The following is a 17,644-nucleotide window of genomic DNA, read 5'->3' as shown; positions in this document are numbered from 1 at the left end:
CCCCCCCCTCCCCCCCCTCCCCCCCTCCCCCCTCCTCCCCCCTCCCCCCTCCCCCCCCCCCCCCTCCCCCCCCCTCCTCCCCTCCCCCTCTCCCCCCCCTCCCCCCCTCCCTCCCCTCCCTCCCCCCTCCCCTCTCCCCCCTCCCCCCTCTCCCCCTCCCCCCTCCCTCCCTCCCCTCCCCCCTCCTCCCTCTCTCCCTCCTCCCCTCCCCCCCTCTCTCTCCTCCTCCCCCCTCCCCCTCTCTCTCTCTCCTCCCTCCTCCCCCCTCTCTCTCTCTCCCCTCCCCCTCTCTCTCTCCTCCCCCCTCCCCCTCTCTCTCTCTCCTCCCCCCTCCCCCTCTCTCTCTCTCCTCCCCCCCTCCCCCCCCTCCCCCCTCCTCCCTCTCCCTCCTCCCCCTCCCCCCCTCTCCTCTCTCCCTCCTCCCTCCTCCCTCCTCCCTCCCCTCCCTCTCTCCTCCCCCCTCCCCCTCTCTCTCCCCCTCTCCCCCTCTCTCTCTCCCTCCCCTCCCCTCCCTCCCTCCCCTCTCCCTCCTCCTCCTCCCCCCTCCCCCTCTCTCTCTCTCCTCCCCCCTCCCCCTCTCTCTCTCTCCTCCCCCCTCCCCCTCTCTCTCTCTCCTCCCCCCTCCCCCTCTCTCTCTCTCCTCCCCCCTCCCCCTCTCTCTCTCTCCTCCCCCCTCCCCCTCTCTCTCTCTCCTCCCCCCTCCCCCTCTCTCTCTCTCCTCCCCCCTCCCCCTCTCTCTCTCTTCTCTCCCCCCTCCCCCTCTCTCTCTCTCCTCCCCCCTCCCCCCTCCCCCTCTCTCTCTCTCTCCTCCCCCCTCCCCCCTCTCTCTCTCTCCTCCCCCCTCCCCCTCTCTGTCCCCTCTCTCCCCCTCCAAATTCCCCCTCCAAATTCCCCCTCCCTCATCACTTTTAACCAAATTTTTTTCTTCCCCCTCCCCCCCCAAGCTTGGAGATTACAGCATTGTGAGATCATCTCCCGCCCTCGCGGAGCGCCTCCACCCAATGGATGCCGCCGGGCCGGCCGACCCCCGCCGCTGATTGGCCCGCCCCTGCCTGCCAGTCCGAGCGCCACACTGTCCCCGCGCCGCCAGCCGGCGATCAGCCCCTGTCCACGCGGCCGCTCCGGCGCGCTGATTGGCCAGCCGGCCGGTAAACAAGGGGAGGCGGCCAATGGGGGAGCGGAGCACGCGGCGCGCGGGTGGAGGCAGGCCGAGGGCACGCGCTGCGGCGGTTGGTGGAGAGAGAGGGAGAGGGGGCGGAGCCAGGGGCGGAGGGGGGCGGGGACAGGGGAGGCTATAAATAGAAGCGACCGCCTCAGCCGCGGAGCTGAGACGCGAAGGCAGTTGGCGAGTGAAGGTCTTTTCTTTTTTTGGTCGCTAGTGAATTGTAAACCGCAGCATCTCGAAGCCCAGGCAGCAAAACTGGACGCCGACATGGGGGTCGCCAAGAAACAGCTGCTCACCTTCGAGCTGCTCTTCAACTCCGAGCGCAGTTACACGGCCGGGGACAAGGTGGCGGGCCGGGTCCGGCTGCAGACCGCCCAGCCGCTCCAGGTCAGCGCCGTCCGGATCGTGGCTCTGGGCTACGCCCGGGCCCAGCTGCTGAAGGGCTCGCAGCCCCTGCGCCAGCAGCAGGAGTACCTGCACTATCAGGACACGCTGCAGCCCGACGGCGAGAACCCGCCCACAGGTGAGACGGCGGGGTTAGGGGTCAGGAGGAGGGGTCAGGGGTCAGTGTCCTGGGAACTTGTGCGGGGGGAGGGGTCAGGGGTCAGTGTCCTGAGTGGCTTAGAGGTCAGTGTCCTAGGAACTTGAGGGGGTCAGGGGTCTTTGTCCTGGGGGGGTGGTGGGTGTGTTAGGGGTCAATGTTCTGGGAACTGGTGGGGGTGGGTTCGGGGCCAGTTTCCTGGGAGGGAGGGTAGGGGGTCAGTATCCTAGGTACTGGGGGAGCCAGGTCAATTTCCTGGGTACTGGGGGGGGCTCAGACGTCAATTTCCTGGGTACTAGGGGGCTCCGGTCAATTTCCTGGGTACTAGGGGGGCTCCGGTCAATTTCCTGGGTACTAGGGGGGCTCCCGGTCAATTTCCTGGGTACTAGGGGGGCTCAGAGATCAATTTCCTGGGTACTAGGGGGGCTCCGGTCAATTTCCTGGGTACTGGGGAGCTCAGAGGTCAATTTCCTGGGTACTAGGGGGGCTCCAGTCAATTTCCTGGGCACTGGGGGCTCAGAGGTCAATTTCCTGGGTACCTGGAGGGCTCAGAGGTCAATTTCCTGGGTACTGGGGGCTCAGGTCAATTTCCTGGGTACTGGGGGGCTCAGAGGTCAATTTCCTGGGTACGAGGGGAGCTCCGGTCAATTTCCTGGGTACTGGGGGGCTCAGACGTCAATTTCCTGGGTACTGGGGGGCTCAGACGTCAATTTCCTGGGTACTGGGGGCTCAGGTCAATTTCCTGGGTACTGGGGGGGCTCAGGTCAATTTCCTGGGTACTTCCTGCAAAATAGAGGGAGGGGGTGTCAGTGTCCTTGTAAAGGGGGAATGGAGGGGGGTCAGTGTCCTGTTTTTGGCAAGGGGTGTGGAATTGGGAGTCAGTGCCCTGTTTTAGAGTCTGAGCTGCCTGGGATTGGAGCAACCTGCAGAATGTGGGGTCAGTTCCCCTTGGGTGGGTTTGGGGACTTTGTTCCTCTGGCTGCAGATGCTGATGGCTTTCTCTGGTCTTTTGCAGATATGGACGCAACTGTGGTTCTGCAGCCGGGCAAAACGTACGAATACAGTTTCGGTTTTCCAGGTGCCAGAAGGGTAAGCAGCTCTTTTTCCCCCTCCATTCAGTGGCTACCGTGGCGTGGCTATAATCACATGTTTGCTTTGATCACACTCCTCTGGCACCTCCTAAATGAGTGTTCCCTCCTTCAACAGGCCCTTGCCCCCCATCGTTTAAAGGCAAGTATGGTGGGGTCTGCTACCTTGTTACAGCCTACGTTGACCGAGAGAAACTCCCACCTCTGGAGACCAGCAGAAACTTTGAGGTGGTGGAGCCCATCGATGTGAACGTACCGAGCTTACTGGTGAGTGACTCTCATTTCTACATCCATTGGGGGCACTGTGGCTGGAGTAGATTGCCTGATTAGTCTTGGGGCAACTGAGGGCGATCCTAGCTGTGCGGTTTAAGGTGATGGCATGGACCCTGTTGGGGGGTGGTGGGGGGAGGGGAGGTGCAGAGGTCAGTGCTGACATAGAACTAGAAATTCTGAAGTGTAGCATTGCAGCTGGCTTGACACCTCTTATGAATATGTGAACTGAAAACCTCCTATATTCCTTTCAGTGCCCAGTTGGTGGTTCCAATAAGAAAAAGGTGACTTGTTTCTTCCTCTCTGATGGTTACGTGTGTATTGCAGCCAAGATTGACCGGAAGGGATACTGTCAAGGTAACTTATCTCAATACTGTCCTAGCTCCTCCGAATACCAGGCTGTTGCGGTGCAGTGAATCTGACCGATATTCTCTCTTTCCTCCCTCCAGGCGATGAGATCTGCATCAACGCCCAGTTCCAGAACAACTGCTCACGGATCGTGGTGCCCAAGGCTGCCATCTTGGCAAGCAGACCTACCAGGTGAATGGCAGCACCAAGGTCTTCAAGGAGAAGCTCAACGCTGTCAGGGGCAACCACATCATCTCGGGGATGTCTGAATCCTGGTGCGGGAAGTCCCTCCGGATCCCCACGGTGAAACCATCCATCAGCTGCAACATCATCCAGCTGGAGTATTCGCTGCTGGTGAGTTTGGCACCAGAGACCCGTCCAGTTTCTTGGGTTGGTACAGCATTAGAATATTGCTCCTGGCTGTTGTGGAGGGAGTCAGCGCTGCAGCTCCTTAATGAGCAGAGAAGGTTAAGGAGAGATTGAATCGAGGCGTTCAAAACCATGAAGGGCTTGGACAGAGTAAATAAGGAGAAACTGTTTCCACTGGGCAGGAGGGTCGGTAACCAGAGGGGACACAGATTGAAGAGAATCGGGAAAAGAACCAGAGGGGGAGATGAGGATAATTTGTTTTTTATTTACACAGCGAGTTGTTGTGATCTGGAAGGCGCTGCCTGAAAGGGCGGTGGAAGCAGATTCAATAGGAACTTTCAAAAGGGGGGAATCAGATAAATACTTGAAGGGGAAACATTTGCAGGGATATGGGGGGAAGAGTAGGGTAGCGGGGGGTATTGGTCTTTTTCAAAAGAGTTTCATTTGGGCACTGTATCACTTCATGGTCTATGATATCCTGGGCTGGGCCCCTCTGATGGATTGTAATTGTTGTTCATCCTGCAGGTGTACGTTCACATTCCTGGCAGCAAGAAGCTGGTCCTCGACCTCCCTCTGGTCATTGGCACGATTCCGTACAGCGGGCTGAACAGCCGGTCGTCCAGCGCTGCCAGTAACTGCACCAGCATGAGCGGCACCAGCATGAGCAGTACCAGCATGAGCAGCACCAGCATGAGCTGGCCTCACATGGAGTTCCCAGAGGGCGGAGGTAAGCACTGTCTTGGTAACGCCTTTGGACCTTGGTGTTCGTTGGTGCAAAACTAATTGAAGAGTTGGTTTTCTGTCTGCACTGACTGACTTGCCTGGTATTTATCTTTCAGCCTCTTTTCACATGAGCCATGACACTCACCGAATGGAATGTCCCACCACTCCCCTGCTGGACGAGTATGACGGGCTGCCAGAGAGCCCCATCTTCATGAAGTCTCTGCTCTTCGACAACATGTCGCCAGGCAGACCTTTGGTGAGCATTGCAGCACTGATCGAAATCAAAGACTTTTTATATATCGCCCAATTCCAGTGTGATTCTGATGCATTTCCCCTTCCTTTTTGTGTTTCTTCACAGGTGGATGAGAATGGGAACAGCGAATGCCCAGTGGAGTGAAGTGGCAAATCCAGCAGTGACTTTTTACACTCGAACTTGGACTTGCATTTTAATCACAGCGTGCGCTTTTAAAGATGCACTTGTAGAAACAGCCTTTGGGTAAAGGCGGGGGGAGCTGGACGGTACCAGGAAGAGGAAAGCAAGGAGGAATTTATGCATATGAAGGCCTCGACCAGTGCTGGCTCCCACCGCTGGACCAGGAGCTTGTTGAAACTCCTACAGTTAGATAGATGTCAAACCAATCAGAAATCATGTAACACTCAAATCGAATTTAGGCTGAGACTAGGGCACCTAGCTCGGTTCTTGTGTATGAGAGGCTACGTTGTGTAGTTACTGATGACAAATATTAGAAACTTAATGCTCAGTTGTTTCTTTCTGTTCTGATGTGGTATTATTGAGATCTTTTGCCTTAACTGATAGGGCAGCACAGGTATTTCGCTACTTGGTGTTCAAGCTCAGTGTGCCGGGGCGATTGCGGCCACTGATGTTTGGTGAAGTGCGGCCAGTAAGTATCTCCCTAGCCGGCTGGGATTAGGGCAAGCACTGAATGCAAAGCCCTCCCTCCATCCTCCTGGTAGCCTAGCGGCGGCCACTGTCTGGTTTGAAGGGAGATCGCGCAGCTACGTAAGAATCCAGAGTGGTCTGGCAAGACCGGATTTCCCAAAGAATTCCTCGTTGGAGGAGGTGCTGCCAAACTTTAGATTTTCACTCCAGTGTTGTCCTGGGGTTGAGCTCTGTGCTTGTTACCAGAGACCTGTTCCCACACTGCCTTGTGCCATACGACTCCCATCCGCACCATTTTGTTTGAAAAGGGCAGCACTCAGTTCCTGACTGTTTCTCAGGTGGGTGTTTATTCCATTGGTAACTTGCTGTTTGGAGGGTCAGGCGGTCCCTGATTGTCTATAACAGTGAGCTCCCTTACTCTGCAGTTTTAATTTCTGATGTGAGACGACCTTTCCAAGCACTCCACATTATTATTATTCTGCCTGTAAAACATTTCCATTTTTGTAAAACTGTCTTTGTACTGAGCATGTGAATCCTGTGTCTTCCAAGTTCTCCCAATGTCTGTATGACTCCTTACTATCCAAATTGTTCATTGGGAGACTATTACTGTTTGAAAAAGTGTTATTTTGATATGGATTTTATTTAAAAATTGCAGGATTTTTCTAACCTGATTCTACCATTGTGGAACCTGTCAAATTATTTTGTGTATTTTTCTAAGCTCAAAAGCATTTTATTTTGTAAAAAGTTTCCTTGGTTTTAAATAAAGTTGAAATATTTTAAAGTGCTTGCTGATTATTGGGAGTTTGAGTCTGTGGCGTGTGAATGAAAGTTTCCTGCAGTCTATTAGCTGTTCTGATAGCAAAACCAGCATTTTTCTTTATTAATACATGGTGGGGGGGGGTGTCACTGGCAAGGCCAGCATTTGTTACCCATCCCTAATTGCCCTTGAACTAGCAAGCTCAGCCACCTCAGAGGGCAGTTAAGAGTCAACCATTGCTGGAGTCACATCTGGGTAAGGATGGCAGATTTCCTTCCCTAAAGGGCATTAGGGAACCAGATGGGTTTTTACGACAATCGATGGTTGTCGTGGTCATCATTACTGAGACACACTTTCAATTCCAGAATTTATTAACTGAAGCTGCCGAGGTGGGATTTGAAACCATGTCCCCCCAGAGCATTATCCTGGGCCTCTGGATTATTAGTCCAGTGACATTACTGCTACACCGCCATCTTTCCCCTGTCAGTATGACATTTGATATTAGATGTCTAGGGTTTTTGCATAAGTTAAATCCCTGTGGCCAAAGGTGTTGAGTCACTGTGCTTGCTGCCAGAAATCCTGAACACCTGGCAGGCTTTCATCTGCTCAGAATGAGATCTGATGCCCCTTTCTGTTGGTTCCAGACTCCAGTCAGTCATGTTTTATCGTGCCTGAGTCGGCTAGCGCAAAAATTTGCATCTTGAGCAAATTTTTCACGCTCATTCACAAGCCCTGCCTCCAAAGGAGACAGGAGTGGGCATGGACACAGCAGGAAAATGGCATCATTTGGTACTCTGAATGTACAAGGATCAGCAGAACCTGTTACCGCTCCCTTTGTTGGAAGATTATGGGTTTGAGCCCACCCAAGCTGTTTGGGGGTTTTGATCAGACTACCTAGGGAGAAAGGATGAAAGCCAAATACTGTGGATGCTGGAAATCTGAAATAAAAACAAGGAAAATGCTGGAAAAACTCAAGCAGTTTTGGAAACTCAAATGCTGGAAAAACTCAAGGTCTGGCAGCAACTGTGGAGAAAGAAACAGAGTTTCGCATCTGTACGGCTCTTCAAAGCCTGGGAGAAAAGACAGCAGGTAACTAGAGGGCACGGGTTTAAGTTAATTAGCAACTCAGCCAGACGGGGAAATGGGTGCTTTTACACAGCGAGTTGTTGCGATCTGGAACGTGCTCCCTGAAGGGGTGGTGGAAACCAATTCTGTGGCCACTTTCAAAAGGGAATTGGATAAATACTTAAAAGAGTTGTGGGGGCAGGGGAGTGGGACCATTTGGAGCCAGCACAGCTGCGATGGGCTGAATGGCACCTGCGATGTGTGATTTTGCACAAAGTGCAACCTGTATGAAGACAATAAAAGAGAGGTCAGAGATAATGCACTGAAAGTGAATGAGCTGAACTCTCCCACTTGAAGAGTCAGCACACCATGGGTTGTTACCTCACACCAGAAGGCTCACTCAGCAATCCAAGTTGATAACTACGTGCCGTGATTGGATGAGATGTTGCCTCAAGTCCCTGTCTGCCCTCACAGGTGGACACGAAAGATCCCACAGCCACTATTGATGTCCTGGTGTCCAATAATTTATACCCCAACCCACACCCAAAAGCGATTTAAAAACAAAAGCGCTGGAAAAATTCAGCAGATCTGGCAGCATATGTGGAGAGAAAGAAAAACAGTTAACATTGCAAGTTCAATTGGACTCAAAAATATTCACTCTTGTTTCTCCACAGACCTGCTGAGCTTTTCAGCACTTTCTGTTTTTACTTCAGACCTCCAGCATCTGCAGTATATTTCTCTTTTATTACCTAGAACTGATTTTCTGCTGACCATCACATTGCTGTTTGTGGAATCTTGCTGTGCACAAATTGGCTGCCACATCTCCTATGTTACAACAGTGACCACGCTTCAAAGCTTTTTAATTGCCCGCAAGGTGCTTTGTGAACGCCCCGAGGTTCACTTGTGTCGGGCTTCACAAATAATCAACATGAAAGCCGCCGGATTGTGGTAAAATTCAGGCTCAGGAACCTAAAATTCCTGATGAAAGCAAAGTACTGGGAATCTGAATCATGAGTGTGTCTCTGAAGAAGAGTCATACGGACTCGAAACATTAACTCTTTACCTCTCCACAGGTGCTGCTAGACCTGCTGAGTTTTCCCAGCATTTTCTGTTTTTAATAACCTAAAATCCCTGTCTGGTCTACACCTAACTCCAGCTCCAGACAGTGCAGCTAATTCTTTACCTAGGTACTGCGAATGACTCCAGTTCCCCCTATGTGATGCCCACTGGAGGCATCTCCAATGGTTTTATGGTTTCAACTGTTGCTCATTACTCTCAAGAAGCTATTAATGCATATAATATTTTGCAAAATATTTTTCTTTTAAAATAGAGGTTTAGTCTGCGGGTGTGTCTTAATTGGGTTAAAGCCAGCGAGTCTGGGTGCTTTGATATGTAATAGTTTTGAAGTGTAAGAAAGATAGCGTGCATTTGCATTTTTTGAACTGATCATTCAAGAAGTGGGATGAAAACTGACACGTTTCTAGCAGATATCAAGCCATATGTTTATATTACTAATAACATTGGGGCGATGAAGGGGGTTTCATTGTAAAAAGGTGAAGTTCAAAGAGGCTGGTGAGACACTGAGAATTTGAATTCAATCAGTGGCGGTAGGTATAACTTCAGTAGTTTTCGGGTGTGGAGAGCAGAGGCAATGTGAGATCAAAAGGCAGCTGTAACTGGCTCCACAGTGAAATGAACCTCATTTTGAATTCCAAAACAAAAACAGAATTACCTGGAAAAACTCAGCAGGTCTGGCAGCCTCTGTGGGGAGAGAAACGGAGTCAAAGCTTCAAGTCCATATGACTCTTCCTCAGAACTTGCAATAGTTTCATGGTGTTCATCTGTTCTGATGATGCCACTTTCAAAAACAGTTCCTCTGACATGTCCTCCTTCTTCCTTAACTGAGGTTTTCCACCCACGGTAGTTGACAGGACCCTCAACCGTGTCCGGCCCAACTCCCGCGCATCCGCCCTCACACTTTCCTCTCCCTCCCAGAAACATGATAGGGTCCCCCTTGTCCTCACTTATCACCCCACCAGCCTCCGCATTCAAAGGATCATCCTCTGCCATTTCCACCAGCTCCAGCATGATGCCACCACCAAACACATCTTCCCTTCACCCCCCCCGGTTGCATTCCGTAGGGATCGTTCCCTCCGGGACACCCTGGTCCACTCCTCCGTCACCCCCTACACCTCAACCCCCTCCCACGGCACCTTCCCATGCAACCGCAGAAGGTGCAACACCTGCCCCTTTACTTCCCCTCTCCTCACCGTCCAAGGGCCCAAACACTCCTTTCAAGTGAAGCAGCATTTCACTTGCACTTCCCTCAATTTAGTCTACTGCATTCGCTGCTCCCAATGCGGTTTCCTCTACATTGGAGAGACCAAACGCAGACTGGGTGACCGCTTTGCAGAACACCTTCGGTCTGTCCGCAACCATTAGCCAGACCTCCCTGTTGCTTGCCATTTCAACACTCCACCCTGCTCTCTTGCCCACATGTCCGTCCTTGGCTTGCTGCATTATTCCAGTGAAGCTCAACGCAAACTGGAGGAACAGCACCTCATCTTCCAACTAGGCACTTTACAGCCTTCCGGGCTGAATATTGAGTTCAACAATTTTAGATCATGAACTCTCTCCTCCATCCCCACCCCCTTTCCGATCCCCCCCTTTTTCTTTCAATAATTTATATAGATTTTTCTTTTCCCATCTATTTCCATTATTTTTAAATGTATTTCCATCCATTGTTTTATCTCTGCCTTTTAGCCTTTTTCGATCCCTTCCCCCCACCCCACCCCCACTAGGGCTATCTGTACCTTGCTCGTCCTGCTTTCTACCCTTAACGAGCACATTCCTTAGATAATATCACCACCTTCAACACCTCTTTGACCTTTTGTCTGTGACATCTTTTGGTTATCTTCACCTATCACTGGCCCTCTATCCAGCTCTACCTGTTCCATCCCCCTCTTAAACCAGCTTATATTTCACCTCTCTTCTATTTTTATTTAGTTCTGTTGAGGAGTCATACGGACTCGAAACGTTAACTGTGTTCCTCTCCGCAAATGCTGCCGGACCTGCTGAGTTTTTCCAGGTATTTTTATTTTTGTTTTGGGGAGTCTGGAGGTGAGTCACTCACTGCAGGATTCCCAGCCTCTGACCTGCTCTTGTAGCCACAGCATTTATATGGTTGGTCCAGTTCAGTTTCTGGTCAATTGTAACCCACCAGGATGTTGATAGTGGGGGTGCGTCATAGCGTGAAGTTTCACGGATAAATCGACTTAAACTTAAAGGGTAAAGATCTGATAAATCCAGGGTAATAGAGAATCACAGAGAATACAGAAAGTGTAGTGAGGAGATGAAAGTGAAGTGGTCCAAACTCACTCAGTTTCAGCCTCCTGGATTACATCCATAAGAGGCCCTCATGGTCTCTACTATCCACAGGGCACCTTTATTATCCAAACTCCAGCCAGCGTCACCCAAGGATTGGTAGAGGCGATGAGTGCGCAGAGAAATAGAGAGACTGAGGGTTCAAAGAGAGAGGCAGCCATAGACTGAGGGGGATTGAGAGAATGAGAGAGAGAGAGAGAGATGGAGAGGGCACAGACTAATGGGGTGGAGAGACTGAGAGAGAGGGAGAGATGGAGAGAGAACAGACTGATGGAGTGGAGAGACTGAGAGAGAGAGAGAGAGAGATGGAGAGAGCACAGACTAATGGGGTGGAGAGACTGAGAGAGAGAGAGAGATGGAGAGAGCACAGACTGATGGGGTGGAGAGACTGAGAGAGAGAGAGAGAGCACCGATGGAGGGTTCAGGAGAGGGAGCCTGGACCATGCTTTGGAATCAACAGTGATGCACTGACCATACTGGAGCCTGCTTACTGAATGAGGGAGAGGAGACGAGAACTCAATGTCTGTGCTGAAAAGGAATCCAGTCACCTGCCTGGATCTGATGCCTAGCCTGACTGCCTGCTCTGCGACTCTGGAACAGGGTTTCCCCCAGGTCCTCTCTTTGTTTTGCACTGACCGGTCAGGGGAGGAAGGTGGGTGTGTGTGTGCGTGTCTGGACTGTCCTGTCTCTGAATACCGAGCGCAGTTAATTCCCTGGTGCTGACAGCAATATTTGTGTAAAGCGTGCTGGAATTTGACACGGCTGTGTACAGCACATTGAGAGCTACCATCCTGGCCCTGCACTGGGCACTGCAGCTGTCACCAGGAATGTTATCTGACTAACTCCATACATTCTTCACCTTCTATACTGGAGTAGTTCCTTAAATTGGATCTCCCGCCCGACACAGCTACTGAGGGCCAAGCACCAAGTAAGGTGATGCAGAGCTGCTGTATGTAGCCCAGCGTAACATATCAGACCCGGCACACACATTGCCTGTTTCCTACCCAGTCTGATCCTTTCACAATGCCCCCAACAGTGCAGGCTCAGCCACAGTCTACAAGAGGTTGTCCAAAGGTGCATTCCTCATACTTCATATTAGTCGCAAATCAGGGGGCAAAAGTGGGGGAGGCACTTAAAGCAATCACTGTCACTAGAGAACGAGCACTGGGAAAACAAATGGGACTAAAGGCTGACAAGTCCCTTGGGCCTCATGGGTACCCAAGAGTCTTAAAAGATGGTGGCAGAGATGGTGGATGCATTGGCTGTAATCTTCCAAAATTCCCAAATTTTTGGAAAGGTTCCCAGCAGATTGGGAAACCACAAACGTAACACCTCTACTCAAGAAAGGAGGGAGACAGAAAGCAGGAAACTATGGGCCCCATTCATTTAACGCCTGTCATTGTGAAAATGCTGGAATCGGTTAACGAAATTGTAGTGGGGCATTTGGAAAATCAATTGACAATCAGGCAGAGTCAACCTGGATCTATGAAAGTGAAATCGTGTTTGAAAAATTTATTTGAGTGCTTTGAGCATGCAATAAGCAGGATGGATAAAGGGGAACCAGTAGATGTGGTGTATTTGGATTTCTAATAGGCATTCATTAATGTACCATGTAAAAGATTACTACACAAGACAAGAGCTCTTGGGGTTGGGATAATATATTAGCATGGATAGAGGGTTGACTTGTTTTTATTTATGGGCTGGGCCCAGCATTTATTGCCCATCCCTAATTGCCCCTTGAGAAGGCGGTGGTGAGCCGCCTTCTTGAGCCGCTGCAGTCCCTGTGGTGTAGGTACACCCACAGTGCTGTTAGGGAGGGAGTTCCAGGATTTTGACCCAGCGACAGTGAAGGAACGGCCGATATATTTCCAAGTCAGGATGGTGAGTGGCTTGGAGGGGAAATTCCCCTCCTTCTAGATGGCAGTGGGTTTGGAAGGTGCTGTCTAAGGAGCCTTAGTGAGTTGCTGCAGTGTATCTTGTAGATGGTACCACTGTGCGTCGGTGGTGGAGGGAGTGAATGTCTGCGGACAGGGTACCAATCAAACGGGCTGCTTTGTCCTGGACGGTGTCAACAGTAAATAGAGAGTCATGATAAAAGGATCATTTTCAGGAATCAGTGCTGGGGTTTTAGCTATTTGTGATCTATATTAATGACTTGGATGTAGGGGCTGAAAGTATTATAGCCAAATTTGCTGACAATACAAAATAGGTGGGAAATCAAGTTGTGAGGGCTTCAGAGGGATGTAGCGAGTGGGGAAAACAATTGGCAGATGGAGCATAATGTGGGAAAATGTGAGGTTGTCCACTCGAAGAATAGAAAAACAGAATATTCTTTAAATGGAGAGAGACTGCAAAATCCGGAGGTACAGAGGGAGCTGGGTGTCCTCAGTGAATGATGAGGAAGGCAAATGGAATCATGGCCTTTATTGCAAGAGAAATGGAGTATAAAAGTCGGGAGGTCTTGTTACGAGTGTACATGAGCATTGGTGAGCCCAAACCTATTGTACTGTGACCAGTTTTGGTCTCCTTATTTAGAGGAGGATATTTGCATTGGAAACATTGGAAACCGGCTGATTCCTGGGATGAAGGGTGGGGGGGGGAGGGTTTCTCTTATCTGTAGCTCTTGGGGCGAAAGGGTTCAAAGGGTATGGGGAGAAAGTGGGAGCAGGCTAATTGAGTTGGCTGATCAGCCATGGTCACAATGAATGGTGGAGCAGGCTCGAAGGGCCGAATGGCCTACTCCTGCTCCTAGTATCTATAAGGAAAGGTTGAGCAGGTTGGGCGTACACTCATTGGCGTTTAGAAGAATGAGAGGAGCTCTTATTGAAACATATAAGATCATGAGGGTGGAGGGCTTGACAGGGTAGATGTTGAGAGGATGTTTGCCCTTGTGAGGACATATTTTTAGAATAAGGGTTCTCCCATCTAAGACGGAGATGAGGAGGAATTTCTTCTCTCAGTGCGTCAGTTAGTGTTGGGAATTCCCTTCCCCAGAGAGCATCGGAGGCTGGATCATTGAATATATTCAAGGCTGAGTTAGACAGGCTTCTGATTGATGAGGGGTTCTGGCAGGAAACTGGTCATGATCAGATCAGCCATGATCTTATTGAATGGTGGAGCAGGTTTGAGGGGCTGAGTGGCCCTACTCCTAATTCTTATGTTCTTAGAGTGTTAGCAGGGAATGACAAAAGATATTAAATCCAGCCCAGAGCACAGAAACAGGATATTGAGCCCAACTGATCAGCGCCAGTATTTATCCTCCGCATGAGTTGCTTCCCACTCTAGAACCCGCCCGTCAGCATAACCTTCCAAAGGGTTCAGTCTAAGAAATGTAAGACTCTTTCACGGTGTTGGATAGATTTCAGTCATAGACTAGGTTCAGCACAGAAGGAGGCCATTTGGCCTGTTGAGTCTGTGTAGGCTGTCTGCCAGGAAAACTCAGCAAGTTCTGGCTATCTCCGGAGTCTTACAAGTATTTTCCCTCAGGTGCTTATCCAACTCCCTTTGGAATGACATGCTTGAATCTGCCTCCACTCGCTCTCATGCAGCACATTCCAGATCTTAATGACTCGCTGTTTAGAAAGATTCTTTTGTGTCCTCTTGTTCCCAGCCCTTCTAGCAACGGGAACAGTTTCTCCCTATCTACTCTGTCCAGACCCCCTCACGATTTTGAACACCTTCATCAAACCAGCTCTCAACCTTTCCTTCTCTAAGGAAAGCGACGCCCAACTTCTCCAATCCATCCACTCAACTGAAGTTCCTCATCACTGGATATGTTCTCGCAAATGTCTCTTTGTGAATTGGACACGACACTCCAGTTGAGGCCAAACAGGCGTTTCATAAAGTTTTACCATAAACGTTCACGCTTCTGTAGTCGACACAACTATTTATAACATCCAGGAGTTCCCCTAAGCCTTATTAATCGCTTTCTCAACCTGCCTTGCTAGCTTCAATGGTTGGTCTACATATATCCCTAGGCCCCTCTACTCCTGCCTCTGCTCTTTAGAATTGTACACTTATATTTTCTATTGCCCTCCTTCACTCCTCCTCCCACTTCACACTTCTCTGCATTAAATTTCATCAGCCATGTATCTGCCCATTCCACCAGTCCATGTCATCTTGATGTCAACCACTATCCTCCTCACAGTTCCCAATACTTCCAAGTGTTGTGCCATCTGAAAACTTTGAAATTTTACGCCCTGGACTCAGTCTAAGTTATTACTACAAATCAGGAAAAGCAGGGATCCTAATACCGACCCCTGGGGAGCCCCACCACATACCTTCATCCAGTCTGAAAACAGCCATTCACCACAATTCCCTGTTTACTATCACTCAGGAAACAGTCAGATCCATACTGCCACTGTCCCTTTATATTCCATGAGCTTTAACTTCGCTGACAAGCCTGATATATGGCACTTTATCAAAGACTCGTTGGACGTCCATGTACACCATGTGTCAGTCACATTACCCCCAACAACCCCTCCCGCTATCTCATCAAAATATACAACTTAGTTAAACACAATTCGCCACCAACAGACCCATGCTGGCAGCAGTGTTGATTGGGTTGATGTTGTTAGCCTTTATTTCAAAGGGAATGGGGTATAAAAACAGGGAAGTTTTGCTAAAACTATACAAGGCACTAGTTAGACCACGCCTAGAATACTGTGAACAGTCTTGGTCCCCTTATCTAAGGAAACATATGGCATTGGAGGCAGTCCAGAGAAGGTTCACTAGGTTGATCCTGGAGATGGGATTTTCTTATGAGGAGAGGTTGAGTAGGTTGTGCCTGTACTCATTGGAGTTTAGAAGAATGAGAGGCGACCTTATTGAAACATATAAGATTCTTAGGGGGCTTGACAGGGTAAATGCTGAGAGGTTGTTTCTCCTTGTGGGAGAGTCTAGGACCAGAGGGCATAATCTCAGAGTAAGGGGTCACCCATTTAAGACAGAGGCGAGGAGGAATTTCTTCTCTCAGAGGGTAGTGAATCTGTGGAATTCTTTACAGCAGAGGGCTGTAGAGGCTGGGTCGTTAAGTATATTCAAGGCTGAGATAGACAGGTTTTTAATCAGTGAGGGAATCAAGTGTTATGGGGGAAAGGCAGGAAAGCGGAGTTGAGGATTATCAGATCAGCCATGGTCTCATTGAATGGAGAAGCAGACACGATGGGCCAAATGGCCTACTTCTGCTCCTACGTCTTATGGACTTTCTGGTGAATGATGAGTTAATGTTGGCTGGTGGATGATGAGTTCATATTGGGTCTGGTTAATGATCAGTTGATGTTGACCCTCTGGTGGATGATGAGTTCATATTGCCTCTGGTTAATGATGGGTTGATGTTGACTCTCTGGTGAATGATGAGTTCATATTGCTTCTGGTGAATGATGAGTTGATGTTGACCCTCTGGTGATCGATGAGTTCATATTGCCTCTGGTTAATGATCAGTTGATGTTGACCCTCTGGTGATCGATGAGTTCATATTGCCCCTGGTTAATGATGAGTTGATGTTGACCCTCTGGTGATCGCTGAGTCGATGTTGACTCTGGTTAATGATGGGTTGAGGTTGACCCTCTGGTGATCGCTGAGTCAATGTTGACTCTGGTTAATGATGGGTTGATGTTGACTGTCTGGTGGATGATGATGAGTCCATATTGACTCTGGTTAATGATGGGTTGAGGTTGACCCTCTGGTGGATGATGGTGAGTCCATATTGCCCCTGGTTAATGATGGGTTGAAGTTGACCTTCTGGTGATCGCTGAGTCGATGTTGACTCTGGTTAATGATGGGTTGAGGTTGACCCTCTGGTGATGGCTGAGTCGATGTTGACTCTGGTTAATGATGGGTTGAGGTTGACCCTCTGGTGATCGATGAGTCCATATTGCCCCTGGTTAATGATGGGTTGATGTTGACCCTCTGGTGATCGCTGAGTCGATGTTGCCCCTGGTTAATGATGGGTTGAGGTTGACCCTCTGGTGATCGCTGAGTCGATGTTGACTCTGGTTAATGATGGGTTGAGGTTGACCCTCTGGTGATGGCTGAGTCGATGTTGACTCTGGTTAATGATGGGTTGAGGTTGACCCTCTGGTGATCGCTGAGTCGATGTTGACTCTGGTTAATGATGGGTTGAGGTTGACCCTCTGGTGATCGCTGAGTCCATGTTGACTCTGGTTGGTGTGGGCTGCCTGGTGATGAATGAGTTAATGTTCTTGGTTGAAGGTTGTTTTGGTTTCACCGAGAACCACGGTCATGCCGTCGCTTCGTGTCCTTGGCTGGGATTGGCTGCGGAGCCGCGGGCAGGCGCCTGCTGATTGGAGGGGCCGCGCCGTTCACGTGGGCTGCACGCGCCGCCCGGGTGTCAGTTCCATGCCTTTTTTGTTACACAACGTTCTGTTGGGGGAATCCCCGGAAGTTGAGGGTTCGCCGCCGGCCGGAGCCCCCGGACTGGGACATGGAGCCGGAGTCCAAGCCCCTGTGTGTGTGTCCCCCCACCCCCGGGGGTGGGGAATCTCCCGCTGTGTGTCCCCCCAGGGTGGGGCTCTTCCTTTGTCCTTGCTCCACTTGCGGGGTATCTGTGAATGTTGCCCCTTGAGTCACCAACTCGCACTGAGTGTACAACACACCCTCAGAAGTGCTTTTTATTACTATTATTACAGATATATTCATTCATGGGATGGGGGCATTGCTGGCCCATCCCGAATTGCCCTTTGCACAATCAGGTAAGGAGCAGGAGTGGACCATTCAGCCCATCCAGCCTGTCCCTTCACTCAAGACCATCATGGCTAATCTTGGGCTTGGACTCCACTTCCCTGCCCGCTCCCTCCATGTCCCTTAATTCCCCCAGAGACCAAATATCTGCCTGTCCCAGCCTTAAATGATAAGAGCTCATGGTGTGGGGATAATATATTAGCCTGGACGGAGGGTTGACTTGTTTTTATTTATGGGCCGGGCCCAGCATTTGTTGCCCATCCCCTAATTGCCCCCCTTGAGAAGGTGGTGGGTGAGCCGCCTTCTTGAGCTGCTGCAGTCCCTGTGGTGT

The 17,644-nt window shown here is 50.3% G+C and overlaps 1 protein-coding gene across 1 annotated transcript; it reads left to right on the top strand.

Moving 5' to 3' along the window:
• The first annotated feature begins 1,422 nt into the window (after positions 1-1,422).
• On the top strand, positions 1,423-6,189 carry LOC144672273 (thioredoxin-interacting protein-like). The gene is given in 9 exon segments (XM_078534114.1): positions 1,423-1,688; positions 2,722-2,775; positions 2,895-3,061; positions 3,319-3,421; positions 3,514-3,585; positions 3,588-3,766; positions 4,307-4,508; positions 4,621-4,760; positions 4,863-6,189. Coding segments are annotated over 9 exon segments (1,212 nt in total). The 5' UTR covers positions 1,423-1,432; the 3' UTR covers positions 4,902-6,189.
• The last annotated feature ends 11,455 nt before the right edge of the window (positions 6,190-17,644 follow it).

This window comes from Cetorhinus maximus, chromosome 36 (genome assembly GCF_964194155.1).
Source record: "Cetorhinus maximus chromosome 36, sCetMax3.hap1.1, whole genome shotgun sequence".
Classification (NCBI taxonomy): domain Eukaryota; kingdom Metazoa; phylum Chordata; class Chondrichthyes; order Lamniformes; family Cetorhinidae; genus Cetorhinus; species Cetorhinus maximus.
The sequence above is the reverse complement of the archived record's forward strand: the minus strand, read 5'-3'. Positions and strand labels throughout refer to the sequence as shown.